Below are 17,043 nucleotides of genomic sequence, written 5' to 3'. Positions count from 1 at the left end.
AAATACGTTAACCTCAAGATAATCTCATCCCTGAGTCCATGTCAATTTATTGAAGACAAAATTTTTAACGTACGAAAACGCGAGATGTAACAAGTACCATCAGCCCTTCATCAAACGACATAGCGCCGGCATCGACGTCTTCGACATCGAAGGAGCCACAGGATAAGCAAATAGTGAAATAGCACTAACAAGACACATTCTTGGCTATACCCGAATATAACAAGCAATGGACCGTGCTGCATCCCCGGAACAAACATTGAATGTGTAACAAGGCTCGAAGTGCCGTCGCCACTATGGTATGACCACCAGCCTTTTTATTTACATCTTACACTAACCTTTGCGCATATGTCCAATGATAACAGTCGAAGCACCATCCAGGTCGAAGACCTTAAGGTTTTTTTTAAGCAAATATTCCACTAGGCAGGTTGCCTAGTGGCTAATATTTAAGTAAAATCCCGAAGAGGGTTCAAAACATACAAGATGTCCAAAACTAACTAATAGTTGCATGAAGCTAACAGCTACTAATACTAATAAAAGACAAAATGCTAAAGGACTAGCTATTACATTATATAATGCTGACATAGTCCTGTCAGTGTATGTGGATCCAATTGGCAATGGAAAATACCAAGTACCACCTATCAAGCTCTCACCAGGTGCCAAAGTATGCATTCCAAAGATCAAACTGAATTCCAAACCAATACACCAACAGATTAAACTCAGCAAAAACTTCCAATATTCATTAATGATCCAATGATGTTCATGCCAATCAACACGGAGTATCAACTATTTTCTCCTCAAGCTTACCTTGTCTACTGCATTATCATCTCCAGAATGAGTGTGTGAACACACTGATACCACTGAACAATGACAATACAGTACACTAAGTATGACAGACCAAATCAGATGTAGGAAAAGATGCAGAAATCTTGAGTGTGCACGCCATGGTACAGTTGCAGCTTCATGCGTGTGTAAAATGATCCCAGTTGTTACCATTTCTATCCAGGATTTCCTCCTTAGCATAGATAACATAAAAAATTTGCACAATGCTAACAACAAAAGAATCATGAAACTAGTTGTGCAATGCGCAGGCCTACTGTTCATGCCATGCACATTCTGCAGAATAGCAGCCATTAAGACAACTTTATGTATATGAAATGGACCACTAGTGACTCCACTAGGCTTCCAAGATTGTTGCAAGACCGATTTCCAAGTCCTTGGGATGTCCAGAATCTCGAACAAAAGGATCCAAAATAAGGCTGTGCAAAGCACAACACTACTGTTCATCAGATTTTTCATATTGTGCCTATTTGTAAAACAATTCCCAATTCCTTTGTACACTTCCACCACATAACCATAGAGTATCCTCGGATTGAGTATGATAATATACTAATACCACTGAGTAACACCCTCTAGTTATACAGTAGAGAACAAAATAATTCAAACTTGTACACAAACCTTGTCTTCCTTTTGGTTTTATACAGTGTAGAGGACTAATATGTGAACTTAGAGAATTAACTACCATAACCTGCAAGTAGAACATTCTGAACACAACTAAATAACCCCCTGATTGAGCATGATGCCATGCTAATACCACTGAGAAGTTATTCAACAATGTCTAGATACACTTAGTATGAGGTTCAGGTAGTTCTAAGGATATTATGTTCATTAGTCTGGTGCTTTCCTCTTGGAAATCCTAACTCTAAGGTTAGGAATCTGAGCTTTGTCCATATTAATTAATACTTTTCCTTCAGATGGCAACTCCTGGAATGAGTGAAATGTGATTGTACATGCAAAAGAGAAAACAAGGTTAGCTAAAAAATCTGCCACTTTGTTGCCCTCCCTTAGTACATGTTGAAACAACACATTTTATGTCTTCTTTATCTCCTTGATCCTTCTCACTTCTGCCCCTATACACCATGGTGTCTCCCATTCATCATCAATGATCTTCCTCATCACTAAAGAGTCAGTCTCCATGATCAAAGGGTAAAGCTGCCTCTCTACACAGTAAACCAAACCTTCAACAATTCCCTTTGCCTCTGCCACAATATTAGTTGCCTCCCCTATCTCCCTTGACTTTGCAAATACCAAGTTGCCACTAGGATCACTAACATAGAAGCCATAAGAACTAGGACCCGGATTCCACCTTGATGCTCCATCAGTATTATATTTGAATCATCCCTCATATGGACATTGCCATGTGACTCTCTTAGTGACTACAACTGGTTTGTAGTGTTCAAAGAACTTAATCATCTCTGGCCATAAAAGTGGAATCCCAGAAAGCCAAGGATACCTCACCTTCGCCAAATAGTACAATGTCTTGTTTACTTCATGAATGACCCTACTACAAGACACTGTCCCCCCATATTTGATTTCATTCCTTCTCTTCCAAAGCTCCCAAAGAATCACTACAGGAGCTACCTGAAACAATGGTCTAAGCTTTGGACAACACTTTGTATTCCACCATTCCCTTATAACATGATGTACCTCTACCATGTTAATCACCAATCCTGTAGTCTGAGTGAAGGTCTTCTACACCTTATTTGCAGTATTACTTGTTAAGAACAGATGTTGGGAAGAGTCTTCTTGTGGTGGCAAGCAACACCAGCACTTAGAAACCACCATGTAACCCCCCTCTTCCATAAATCATCAGTAGGTACCTTCCCTTTCCAAACTCTCCATAAGAAGAATGAGATTTTGAAAGGTAATCCTTTGGTCCACAACTTTGCAAATTCAGGATTACTTGGTTCTCTATGTCTCAAAATCCTCCATGCACTACTCATAGTAAACTTACCTAAAGGGGTAGGCATCCACCTTGAAGTGTCCAAGTAGTCATCATCATTAGCAAAATGAACTTCTTGTCTTATATGATTTGCAATCTCCTGTGGGAATGTTTGATCTAGGAGTACATCATTCCATTAATCTTTATCTCGCAGCTCAGCAACCTCTTGCAAGTCATATAGGGAAGTCTGGAGGCAATACATGATATAAAGCTCCCAAGCCAGTCCAATTCTTATGCCATACATTAGTAGATCCCCTATTCATTTCCCATAAGATTTCATGCTCCACCTCATCCCTTGCCTCTAACATTTTCCTCCAAACATGTGAGCCTCTCCTAAATTGAACCACAGTAGGTAATTCTTTTTTGCAATACTTATTCCACATGAAGTTTGACCATAATGATTTAGAAGTTCTAAATCTCCACTAAAGTTTTGCAAATAGTGCCTTTGAGACATCAAACAATGATCTAAACACTATCCCCCCCCTCCTTGGGAAGACATAAATTTTGCCACTTTGTCCAATGTCTACTTCTCCCTTCTTCCTTATTGCTCCAGAAAAATCTCGCAAAAGTTTTATGGGGATGTACTATGACATTATCAGGTGGATCAAGGACTGACAGTATGTGTGTAGGTATACTTTGAAGCACACTTGAGATCAATGTGGCCTTACCTCCATAAGATAGTAATTTCCCTTTCCATTAGTGTAGCTTTGCCTTTACCTTCTTGATCAGGTCATTATAGTAGTCCTTCCTTATTCTTGTATAGAAGATTGGACATCCAAGGTAAGTAAATAGGAAGCTGCCTTTAGAAAAACCGGTGATATTAGCTACTGCATTGACCAAATTTCCAGTAACCTTTGAGTGCATATAGTACGAACTCTTTGCCTTATTAATCATCTGCCCAGAAGTTGTCTCATACAAAACCAAAACATATACTATCTTCTAAAGGGAGTAAGGATCACCAGATGCAAAGATAATAGTATCATCTGCATAAGCTACATGATTCAATGGATCAGACCATTTTGGCATACAAAAACTTCTAACCTGCCTATCTTCAAACAACTTATTCAATGACCTTGATAAAACCTCTGCTGAGAGAATAAACAAAGCTAGTGATAGAGGGTCACCTTGCTTCACACCCCTTGTTGAGTGAAAAAATCCAGAAGCTTGTCCATTAACCATAACAGAATACCAATTGTTAGCAATAAGATTCCAAACCATGTTTATAAAGTATTCTGCAAACCCCATTCTCCTCAATACATGCATCAAATATTTCTAAGACGCCCTATTATATGCCTTAGCCATATCTAAATTGATCACCATATTGGCTGGCTTACCTCTCAATCTTATATCAGTAATAATCTCTTGAGTCAATAAAATATTCTCAAAGATACTCCTTCCCTTGACAAAACCATATTGATTTTCTGTAATAAAAAAAGGCAGTATCTTTTCTAGTCTATCATGCACCACCCTTGAGAATACCTGTTAATAAAATTACTCAAGCTGATAGGTCTAAGGTCAGAGAATGTTAGAACTAGAGGCTTTTTAGGCAACAAAACAAGGTTAGTATGTGTTATTGATTTAGGCAATGAACTGCCCTCAAAAAACACTACTAACAATGTATGAATATCTTTCCCCACAATATCCCAGCATGCTTGACAGAACAAACCTGAGTAACCATCTGGACCACTTGCACTTTCACTACTCAGTGCAAAGACAATAGCCTTCACCTCTTCCATAGTAGGCAATCTACAGAATTCCAGGTTCTGCTCCCTTGTCACCATTGTAGGTACATTGTTTAACAAATCAAATCTTGTAGGATCCCCCTCCTTAGTGAATTGCTTCTGGAAAAAATCCATTGCAGCCTCAGATAACTTGTCTTGGTCTTCAATCCATGAGCCATCACTATTCTGGATCCTTTTTAATTGTAACTTTTGCCTTTTCCCATTGACACAATTATGGAAGAACCTTGTATTTCTATCTCCTTCTTCAAACCAAGTCATACCTGCCTTTTGTTTCTAATATTGCTCCTCAATGCTCAAGTACTTCTTCAACTCAGCTTGAGCTTATTGAAGTACTATTCTATTCTCTAATGAAGGATCGTCTTCAAAAAGCATCTCCTTAATCCTTACCACATCCTCCCTGATAGCCAGCTGCTTGAAGATATCCCCATAGGTTAATTTACTCCATTTTGAAAGAGCAATATTAACCCTCTTCAATTTCTGCTTGAACATCAAGAAAGGGTCCCCTATAAAGTTAGCCATCCAATTCTTCTTCACCATATCTAAGAAAGTTTCATGTTTTGCCCAAAAGTTCAAGAACTTGAATGGTTTAACAAATTTCATAGCTTCCTCTCCATAGCTCATCAAAAGTGGTGCATGATCAGATCCTGTTCTAATGAGTTGCTCAACCTCTATTGTAGGAAACAAGGATTGAAAGGGCATGTTCACAAGGATTTTGTCAAGTCTTTTAAAGATACACTCTTCATTTGGCCTCCCATTCCACCATGTGAAAGGGCTACCCTTGTAGCCAAGATCAAACAATCCACAAGAGTTGACATAGAATGCAAAATCTTCATACTCTGAAGGGTATACTGGTAGGCCACCTATCTTCTCTTTCTCTCTCAACACTACATTGAAATCACCCCTACTAGCCATGGCAACTCCAATCACTAGCCAAATAGTATAGATTGTCCCATAATTCCAGCCTCTCTAATGCACAACACTTAGCATATACAAATGTCATCATAATGTATTTACCAAGATCCTGATGATACACTCTGATGGTCATTTGTTGCTCAGTGTCAATCAAGATATCCCATTCCACAACAGAATCAAAAAATAACCAAATTTTGACATTTACATTAGAGATTGCAGCTTCCATACCTAATCTTCTTCTATATTTATCAAGAAATTGCTTCTTCTATAAAGGATCCATGAGTGCTACAATGAAAAAATCATGTTCCTTTTGCATATTGATCACTCTCTGAAAGTCCTGTTGAGTTTTAACAGGCCTTATATTACATATGAGTGTTTTAATCATCATCTTGAAGCTCCAGAGGCTGCCTTCTAGGCAAGATTCTTGTAGGTTGTAAGGGCTCTTTAGGTTGATTTTTCTTTCCTTTCTTTCCACTTATATTAGCTGTTGTAGGAGATACATCCCCTTCTCTCATACTGTAGACTCATCATCTTCTTCCTCTTCAAATTGATGTTGATGCTCCACCAAAGAATTCTGAATGTCTAAGGGCAACCCCTGATGTGTAATGAGGTCATGTACTATCTGATTACGTGATTTCAATGGCATATTAACTTTGATCTGTAAGGGGGATCCAATTCCAGATGAACATTCCATTGGCAATGCTTCACTTTTTCCCGAAGCTATGGCTTGTTCACCTGGTTCATAGGGTGTCAATGCTGCTTCATAATGGTCAGAATTGCTAACCATATCTCCTAGATTCTCCTACATCATTTTAAATTGAAGCTCATACACAAAACTCAGATTAGGGTTTACTGTAGCAAAACTAGCAGAAACTGCCTGTGTTACTGTTCCATTGAGATCAGACCCCTTCACATTGTCTGTTTGTTGATTTTGGCACACTTTATCCTTTACAACATCCTTAGGAACATTCCCAACCTATTCCTTCATCAATGCATAAACTGTAACCCCATTTACATAGGCCAAAATCTCCCTAGGAAAACCAGATTCTACTGTTCCATTGACCAGATCTTTGGCTAATGGTGCAGTGTGAGAAGACCTTTGTTTTCCTGCATCTATATGTTTACCTTGATCCCCTCCAGCTGAGACATTGACCTGATCCTCCATTGATGTCCCTCTATCATCAACCCTAGTTGTGGAACTACTAGGGTTTACTGTAGCATCATCTAATTTGACAGTTTTTTGTAGCTGCATATTGTCTCTATTTTCCTTGCCTTCAGTTGTGATTTTTGATCCCATTCTATCTTACATTACCTCTTCCTCATCACTCTATAACACCTTTCTTGAACTAACTTTATTCCCATCCTCCAATTGCCCAGCATCATCATACGTTTGGGATGGAATTTCTTGACCTGACTGATTAGTAATTACATTACATTGTCTTAATTCATCCTTATTTTTCCCAAACCTCCTATGCAGGCAATCAATAATATTTTCCTTTTTAGCATCAACATCGATCCTGGAGTCAATAGGAATATGAGCATTCGATACAAGAGCTCCCATTAATGAAGATTCAACCCCTCCTGAAATAGGATTCAACTTATCCTTTTGTAGAACTACCTCCCCTTCCTTATTTGCCTTTTCCAAAGCTTCCTTTTTTACTCTTCTCGCATCAAATTCTTCCTTATTTAAGGTGGAATTTCCACATTCCTAACCAGATAGCTTCCTTGAGTCACCTCCCTTAGTCCCATTAGGAGTAGGATTAGGAGATTGATCTATTTATTTCTTCTTAATTTCCTGTTGTTGCACCTTGCTGGTTCCCTTACCTCCTTGATCTTTCCTTTCATTCTTGTCCTTACCATCTACATTGCCATCTGTAATTGTCAAAATTGGTTGAGCATCTTCCTCCACTTCTAAAGCTTTAAATTTATTCTTTAACATCACTGCCTCCTCCTTAAGTTTTCCTTTCCCTTTGTTGTCTTCTTTTTCCTTTGGCTCCTCAACAATATGACCCCTCTTGTCCCTTTGATATTTATTCTTTCTAGCTTGCATCCACTCCTGCCTAGTTGGGTTGGTAATAGGTTTCCCTAGTATCTTACCACTCGTTAACACCTTTGTATTATTGGCAACAGTAGCAACAATACTTTGCTCATTCTTCACATCATTAGTTTGTTATTCAAACTTCCTTAATGTCGGATTAACCACCCCGTAGTCCTCTTCCTTGTGACCTTGCTTTTTATAAGTTTTACAATACTTAGGCATATAATCATACCTAATCTTGATCCACTTGAACTCCTCCAGCCCAGTTTCATCTTCTTCCTCGACTATCTTGATCCTTTGAGGTAAATTAGATAACAAATTCACCTCAACCTTCACCTTGGCACAGCTTGGACTTGTACCATTTTGAGTGGCCAAATCAACATGTAATGGCCTCCCTACTGCCCTAGCTAAAGAAAATACAAACTCCCTTCCAAAGAAATTAGGAGGCAAGACTTGAAAAGATATCCACGCTATAGCAATAGGTGTTTCTTCATCAACTTTCCACCATGGATTCCACTTGGTGCACCTCATCTGCCACATCTCGTTCTGAATTCTCAAATAATACGCAGGCTTAGATAATAGATGAATATAATCCTCCATCAATGAGAGCTTGATCAAAACATGACTGTCCTCAATAAGACCAACTAAACATGGACCTTTTAATTCACATTGTATTGGCAAAACTTTACGTAACACATGAATCCCAGGCTTGCCATACGAAAACTTACCCAAGTCTACCAAATTCAATCCTTGTTGTGCAATGGATTGGCTTACTTCTTGCTTCTTCCATCTGACAATTGGTTCTCCATAACGATACTCGATTGGTTTTAGGGCTACGTTTGTCGCAGGCTGCATATGAGCATTTAATGCACTAGGTTTGAGCAGATTAGCATAGTTTTGGATTAAATTAGGGATTGTAGTTGATTGGGGGGTTGTAACTGGTGGAGAAAATGACTGCCCAACCTCCATTGAAGGCTGGGCAGTGGCCGGCATGGCCATGGAAATGTTTCTCTCTCTAGTCGCCTAAAAATCGCTTGGAGATCGCCAGATCTTTTCTCTGTCTATTAGGGATATAATGAAGATTAAGGTTACGAATGAACCAACCTTAAGGTTTCAAAGCATACGTTGCACTCTTTTCCTTCGATCGAATTTCATCCCAAGAAGGGTTTTACCGACAAGGATTTTAACGAGGCAACATCTACATGCTACCTAAGGAGAATCTAACAAGTATTCAAGGCTTCTCTTCAATCAACCTCGAACACTGGGGGGCATCCCCCCAGAACATCACCTTCTCGGAGAAGTCAAGATAAGCCAAAAAGGGTCCCGATAGGAAAATGATGTACCAGGCCAAACGATCGAATGAACCGTGTCCGCATAGAATAATTGAGCCCTTGACGGCAAAAATGTGTACACTTGTGCCAAGGAATCAAAGAATATTTCCTCCTCCATCAAAATGCTTTACGCTTCAAAGAAGTCTGATGCTTTCGCAAGAAATGATTCCAAAGCCAAAAATTTCCCAAACACTCGGGGACTGGCATCAGGAACTCAACTCCCGGGTCAGAAACTTTCAAACTCATAAGCCCTCAATGAGGCAACAACAAGTTTATAAAAAATGGATCCAGAGCCGAAAAGACTTTCGATGTCTCGGGGACTGTCGCTGATTGTCACCCTATCGATTTGAATGGTCGAGGCTATAATATTCCGTGCGGGCAACCCCGAGCTCATAAGACATTCAAAAGGTAATACCAAATCTATAAGACCTCAAGCAAGGCATAAACTATACTTATACCAAGTAACCTATCTGTAAGACCTCAAATAAGGCATGTTAAAATTTATAAGACCTTACATAAGGCATAAATCCCGATCTTAAAGTTAAGGCTATATATCCGTACTTATAAGACCCCTAAAAAGGCATACCCTCGATATAGACGCCGAAACTACTTCACTCGAGGACTGAAAGGCTCCGGTCAAAAACAATTACTACGGTCACAAGGCTGTACCAGCAAAACTCACGCGATTTGGGACGCCCGACCATCGCTACAAAATCACAGGCCTTTAATCACTTCGACAAGAACCGATTAATCAGGATACCCTTGGCATAATTAAAAGAGCTTCGATCATATCAGCTCCAAACAACAAGCTTCGAAACTATTCAGTCGTCAAGCGAAACCTTCCGAGGTGCTCAATTACCAATACCTAACAGCTCAAAATCGAGGTTCTTATCGAACCGTCGAAGAGTCGGGCGAACACAAATATGTCAAAAAGCCTTTAGTGAGGGAAAATAAAGCCTATATAAGAGGTCGTACCGACCCAATGAGTTAGAGCCACTGTCACCAACATAAAATTAAAGGTTGTGTCGACCCAATGCGTAAGAGCTACTGTCGCTAGACTATTTTAAGAGGTCGTACCAACCCAACGCGTAAGAGCCTAAGGGCCAGCTTAAAAACTTAAAGGCCAATGAGCTCGAGTCAAAATCCGACTCAAAGACCAAGCCTAAAACAGTTAACTAAAAACGCCCAAGGGAAAATGCGTAAGAGCCTAGATGCCATCTTATTTTAAAGGTCGTACCGACCCAACGCATAAAAGCCTACGAACTATCCCAACAAGCCTCAGGACCGAATTACAAATCAAAAGGTTTCTTTATATATACTCATGCATGAAACAATGTGAGGCTATGTTTACAAAGTTCTCTAAGGACACTGTATAAAGAATCAAATAGAAAAATTTTCCCCTTAGGGACTGTGGCCCATCGGCCTCTTCTCCACTATCTTCGACATTAGACAATAGGAATTTCGCATCATATTCATCCGCCCTGGCCTACGCTATATCTTCCAATAGATCGAAGCCCCTATCGTGAATCTTTTCGAGTGTTTCCCTCTGATATTTGCACCGGGAATTTTCATTACTTCTGCTCTCTCAATCGGAAGCACCTCTCAACTTTGCTCGAACCTCAGCAGCATCTATTAAATAGACAACCACTTTCTTGTCGGCCTTAGCCCGAATTTCATCAGCTTCAGTCCGGGTGTCCACGACCTCGACCTTCATCTCCAAAAGGTCTGACTCGAGCCTTGCAATCTTGCTCGTCTGAACTGAGTTGTTTTCACGGGCGTTCCGAAGCTGCACTTCGAGCGCAGAAACCTTGGCCAGAGCAATCTTCTTGGCTTCAACGTGGACATCTATCTGAGCTTGTAGCTCGTTACACTCATGCTTAGCCTGGCCGACATTGCCCCAAAGGCGTTCCAAATGCTCTGTCTTGCTCTGCAACTGAGGTATCAAAATAATAATCTCTAAGGATAGAAAAAGGAGCATGCACTCCCTCAGAACAAAGGTTACCTGTTTCTCAAGGTGGCTCTCGTAGTTCAGGCTTCGATTTGCCTCGTACCGAAGGTGCCTCAATTCTTTTCCCCTTTCGTCACAAAGAAGCTTGAGGGATTTCTCCCTATCCAAGGCTTTCCTTATCCGGGCTTTACAGTGGAGCATCTCAGACTTGAGCTTGTCAAAGGCCTATGTAAAAGAAGCTCGATAAGAGAACAAAAATGTAAAATCAGAAGACCAATGAAGTAGACCAAAGCTCGCCATATAACAAAGGTGGCGAGCCTCCTCAAAGGTCGAGCATGCGCCTACTGGCCTGGTCTCATCGGCCCCAGTTGAACAGATCTTAGTGGGGGCACGGTCGCTCGAGACCCCGATTGATTTAGGCGGCCCTTGGTATTGAACACATCTCAAAGTACCTTCGATAGGGGGTGAGGTCGGCGGCTAAACACCTACACCTCTCCAAGTACCTTCGGCAGGAAATGAAGACGGCGACAAGAGAGGAACCACTTTTCCAAGGCTAGAAGCCTCAAATGCCGCAGGATTAGCAGATATGTCTTCTTTGATCCTTCGAGAAGGGCTTGCCTCTCTATGAGCACTCTCATCTTTGGAGGACCCCTTCTGTTTGTTGTCGGTCCTCGACCCCAAAACCGACGATTCTTCCTCCTCCTTGAAGGGGAACGACCTCATCTTAGAAAAATCTCCAATGCCTGCAGTGATGGAGTTAGTACACATAAAAGAAAGTACATTTCAAAGGAATCAAGCCACACACCATGTACTGTGATGTTTTGCCTCCCATCTACCCTTGGCCAGATCTCGCCACTTATGCTCACCGTAAGTCGAACAAGCTTCCAATTTTCAAGTCCAATCTGCTAGGTCGGGAACCTTGTATGGCATCCATGGGATTGCTGCAAAAAGAAAAGGAAAAGAAAGCCTCTTTATAGAGTCTGCCTTCACCATGGGCAAAAGTAACAAGAACATAGGTTTACCATTATGTGTGAAATTCCATTTCTCAGGAAATGGAAGGAACTCTACGGTGATAATATTGAAAGTCCGCACTCGGACGAAATGACTCATCCACCCTCGGTCCCCATCTTGTTCATTGCCAACAATAAAGGGCCTAGTGGATCGTTATCACAGAGTAATCACGCCTCGACTATTCAAGGCCCGGTACAGTAAAAGAATATGACTGAGGGTGAACTCGAGCCCGACTTTATCTGCAAAATACCTTACCATCAACACTATCCTCCAAAACAACGGGTGAACCTGTGCTAGGGTAACCTGACATCTCCTACAAAATTTGAGCACAACTCTATCAAGGGGGCCTAACATAAAGGGGTACATATACACGTTAAAAAAGCCCTCAACATAAGCCATGATGCTCTCTTATAGGGAAAGCACTTGCAGTACCACTTTTTCTCCCCATTCGTAGTCTTTTCTAACTACCTCGAGGTGCTCTTCCCCTATTGAGGAAATAATCCTCAATGCATCCTCTCGATGACCCTGAACATTGGGACGTCTCTCTAATGCAAAGTCCCTCGTCGTGACAAAGCATCTTGAGGGTAGCTCACCAGATACCGATGGTGTACCTTCGACTGAGCGCGAAGCGGAGGCAGAACTCTCCTCTCCTTGGTGAATGGGTTTTGATGTAGCAGCCATGGAAGGTAAAGGCTTGGGCGAAAGCTTTTGAAGTGGTAAGAGAACTAGCATTGAAAAGAGCTCTATGATAGGGATAGTTACAGTAGTGGAGTCCTCAGACAAGAGAAAAGCAAATGAATATATATAGAGCAAGCAGCGACTGTTCGCCTATCCTGATGGCCAATTAATTCTGACCATGTCAGTGTTATTTTTTGGAGAAGTGTAACGGTTGGACCACCCCAGTCGCTTCATAACTGTGGCATATAAATGATACTGTTAGACTGTGCTCGAGGGCCATTCAGAGACCTCGAAAATTTATGTTGTTAAAAGTATCAATTCTAAAAGTCTATTGACCTAATCTTTAAATGGTGCCCAATCTCAAGGATCCTGACTACTCCAAATATGGGCTCCGAAGAGCTAACATCAAATTTCAACAAACTAGCTTTACATAAGAATTGAGAATAAATTCAAAAACTTGAAGCAGAAAAATTTTCTTATATAGCCAAAAATATATTTACAAGGGGTGTCTTTGCAAGACCTTTTCCCTCGAAAAGTTCTCACACAAAAAAGAATGGAAGATGACGTGGGCCTATTCTTCGCCACCACTGCTCTTTGGGTCATCTCCGGAACCCTCATCCAAAATAGCCGAAATTAATGCTAATTCTTCCTCCAAATCAGAGCCATCCTCAATCTCGGCTGAGAGATCGGCGCCTTTAGTGCTTGCTGCCTCGAAAGCTTGCCTCCATGCCTCTGCATGAGCGTAAGTGAGGGCCCTATCCATCTTCTGCTTGGATTTCCCCAATATTTATCGGGCTCATTCATTCGCAGTAGCGGTATCTTTCCTATATAAAGATGCATCCTCTTCGGCCTCAAACTTGGCCGCTGATAGTGCAACAACCTCCTTTTGGGCGCTTTGAAGAAGATCTCGGGTCGATTCCAACTCCAACCACAAAATGTCTCTCTCCGAGGCCATGCCTCATTTTTCCTTCTCAGCTCAAGGATATCCGCTTTCTTGGCTACAGCCTCTTCTTGAAATTGCCCTATGATGGCATTCTTTTGCCCTATCTGCAAAGACAAAAAAAGTTGGTAAACATCAAGCTACAAGAATAAAAAAGGAACTCATGGATGTCGTGTTACCCATTAGCAAGGCCATCCCTTTCCTGGCACACTCCCTCCAAACTGGCCTAAAGCCAACTCAACTCTTCCTCTTTTGGGGGTAGAGGAGTTCCTCGACTCTTTTAACTCTATGGTAAGATTTTTGACCTCCTTTTCATAGCATGAAATCTCGCTTTGGAGCCTAGAGAAGGCATGGTCGTACATCTTCTTAGCCTGTAACAACACAAAAAAATCAGAAAATCGAGCATGAAGATTTAAAGCACAAGTGATATCTCGGGAGTATCACCTGCTGCTGAAGCCTCTCCGCCTCCTCGAGATCACCGGGAGCATCGAGATCAATATAATCATCGATACCAGTGAGGAGTCCTTCGAGCACATCTCTCCCTCCATGAAAAGCCCCCGCACCAGCAATATCCTGATCCTGAGCATCCATGATCTCCTACGGCGAGTATGGAGGGCCCAAATTAAGGCCACTCAAGCCATTAATTTCATTAAGGGCCTCATCTTGCCTGTGAGAAGATTCGGTCTTAAGCCCTTTGGAGTCACCAGCAATGCGTTCATCAGTGCGGACTGTGCCATGTCCGACTTGAGACATGGGGACTATCCCCGAGCCCTCCTCGAGTGTCTCCTCAGTGCGAGTCTTGTCCAAATTCATCATCCTCTCGCCCGGTAGCTTGCGGGACATCTTTGCCTCGTCTCACCCTTTGTACCAAAGGGCATGCATCATCATCATCACCTTTCTCCTTGGTACGAGGACTTGCTATAACAGTCAAAGTCGAGACCGTGGCGTCCTTCTTCCTCTTCTTACCCTTGTCAGGTTTTGAGGTGTCCTCTTCACCAGTAGGGGCCGGCCTCATCGTCACTCCATCCCTAAGGCCTGCACAAGCATGGTATATCAAACAAAAGGATACTCGTAAGGGAACATAGTAAAAAACATATCGTGGCTCTTGGCCTTCCACCGCGTTCTAGCCAAATCGCACCAGGAGCGCTCAACATAAGGAAATTTGGGGTCCAACTGTCTAATCCACCCCGATAGGTTCTGAACCACCCTAGGGTAACAAATAGTGGCTGCACAATCAAAAGAAGATCATTTGTCAACAGGGGATGAAAGGGCAATAAAGCATGCTCAAGAGGGGAGAGGGAACTTATGCTACGTATTCCATTCCTCCGGGAATGGCATCATATTGGCTAGGATTATGTCCGAGGTCCTCACTCAGACAAACCGGTTCATCCACCCCCCATCTTTATCCTTATTGATACTCGAAAAGAACATCCTCGTAGATCGAGGATGAAGCTTGATCTAACCACGAAACAGATGGGGGCTATATAGTCTAATCAAGTGATCGAGAGTGAAGGACATACCCTCGACTTGGTTAGAAAAATATCTGAGCATATAGACTATCCTCTAGAATAAAGGATAAATTTGGCCAAGCGTCACCCGGTACTCACGACAAAAGTCGAGGATCACCGGGTCTATCAACGGAGAAGAAGGGTCTAAAGAATCTACGAGACCTAAAGTAAATAGGTATGTATATACACCGAGAAAGCCAGCCTTATGGTCTACTATGCTTTCAGTAGGTCCGGGAATCTCAACCGACACTACTGCCCCCATTGGCAATCTTCCTTCACTCTATCTATATTGGTCACCACGCTGATGTACCGAGATACATGCTCGCATCGGCCTGGTGTATTAGGAGGATTCTCGATGGAAAAATCGGATATAAAATCGAACTTAGTAGGGGTACATTGTTCGACTGTTGAGGGTTCTTTTGGTTTACCCCTGGCTGGTTGAGAGGAAGAAACATTGCCCTCTTTCTGAGGCACTGTTTTAGAGGTCCTAACCATGGCTATAAAAAAAATTCTAAGAAAGGAAATGAGGAGGCAAGCGTAGAAAGGAGAGGAATGTAAGAGGCGGTGAACTTAGCTCTATGGGATTGAAGATGTTGTACAAGTGGGAATAACAAAGCAATTGAGGTATTTATAAAGGGTGTATGGGTAGCATTTGGGAAGAGGAAGGGCCAAACCATTAGTGTTCCGTGAGCTTCTCGATAGTCGTATTGACAGTGACTCCTGCGCGGCTTTTAAGTCATGGCATTTAATGCTATGATGGACTAACGTCATGGTACTAAATATCGAGTAGGCAAGAATTCAAGACCGTTTCTTATCATTTTAATCTAAGAAACGCGGGGACTACCTGTATATGGCAAAAATCAGAGGGTTCGATTTTGTGACCGTCGAGGCACCTCGTAACTACTGCCCCCAAAAGGCTCAAAGTTCAGCTCGGGGCTCGACTTTGAGGGTTCTCAATGATCGACTTTGAGGCAATGCAAAACAGCAGCTATGATGGAATAACCAAGAGTTCCCAAGGCACATGGCCAAAGTTGACCAAGTCTATTAGGCTAGTTCAAGCCTGTATCGTGACATTAAATGGTTGTACCAACCATATGTCTTTGTAATAAATGCACTTGTACTATGTTTGAATTCCCTTTGATATATAAAGGGGACCCTTGTCATTTATGTAGAGACATATACTACTAACCACATTCAATACAAGAACATTCTCTCTGCTCTCTAACTTAAACACATTCTCTTGATTTCAATACTTACATTTATTGCTTACATTTATTGTGTTTTATCTATTGTTATTCATTTATTGCTCATTATTGACCATAAAGAGCCTTCATCAAAGCTCTCAATACTGTAAGCCCTTCATCGGCTGTCCATAGCTTAGTATCGAGCTCAACCTCGAGGCCCCGTATAACCAGGCTCGAGGCCCCGATTCTCAACCACCCGGTTTGCTTAAACATACTAGTTTCAAGTTCTTATCTCATTTTCTAGTCTCATAGATAGCATCTATTTCCTAACAACTAGCATAAAAAAGATCACGTATTTTTAGAACCACAAAATCAAATCTAATTGTAATTACCATTTTCAAGGTAAATAATTATAAAAAAGAGTTACAGTTTATTTCATTGTCTTTTACACATCCTCTTTATTTCATTGGCACTATTAGTCACAAGTGTAGTTTTCACTCTTGGCTCGATGGCTATTTGATATTCTATATTCACTTCTTTCACTTTCAAGCGTCATCATAGGTTAACCAATAAGAGCATAGGAGTCTTAAGGGCATTGATTTTTTTCCCAAAATTTAACATAATAATCTTGCATTTGAAGCATGAATTGTAGTCATAGCACTTTGATTCATAAATCATACTTGATTTTTTTCCCAAATGAGAACATAATGTAATAGGAGCAATGAAAACACATTTTAAGCATATAATTTCCGACACAATGCTTATTTGGAATAACTGGATATATTAGGAATGGCCCCGATCATAAAAGAATAATAACTTGGGCCAACCATGCTTGACACATAGGAGGACATCATGGAATTCTATTCTCATGATAGAAGTTTAGCCAACATACCTTTCTTGAGGTTTTATAAATTTACTACAACGTTCCGAAACTCCTAGCGACTTCAATCTAATTAAAGACATGACAAAATT

At 41.2% G+C, this 17,043-nt stretch overlaps 1 protein-coding gene across 1 annotated transcript; it reads right to left on the bottom strand.

Moving 5' to 3' along the window:
* Positions 1-2,555: 2,555 nt before the first annotated feature.
* LOC138868876 (uncharacterized) lies at positions 2,556-4,779 on the bottom strand. Its single transcript, XM_070146452.1, has 5 exons — positions 4,446-4,779; positions 4,114-4,200; positions 3,821-4,011; positions 3,497-3,718; positions 2,556-2,879 (listed from the first exon to the last, which is right to left on the bottom strand). The coding sequence occupies exons 1-5, from the start codon at positions 4,777-4,779 to the stop codon at positions 2,556-2,558; spliced, it is 1,158 nt and encodes a 385-aa protein (XP_070002553.1).
* Between the last annotated feature and the right edge of the window lie 12,264 nt (positions 4,780-17,043).

This window comes from Nicotiana sylvestris, chromosome 5 (genome assembly GCF_000393655.2).
Source record: "Nicotiana sylvestris chromosome 5, ASM39365v2, whole genome shotgun sequence".
In the NCBI taxonomy this organism is placed as follows: domain Eukaryota; kingdom Viridiplantae; phylum Streptophyta; class Magnoliopsida; order Solanales; family Solanaceae; genus Nicotiana; species Nicotiana sylvestris.
The sequence above is the reverse complement of the archived record's forward strand: the minus strand, read 5'-3'. Positions and strand labels throughout refer to the sequence as shown.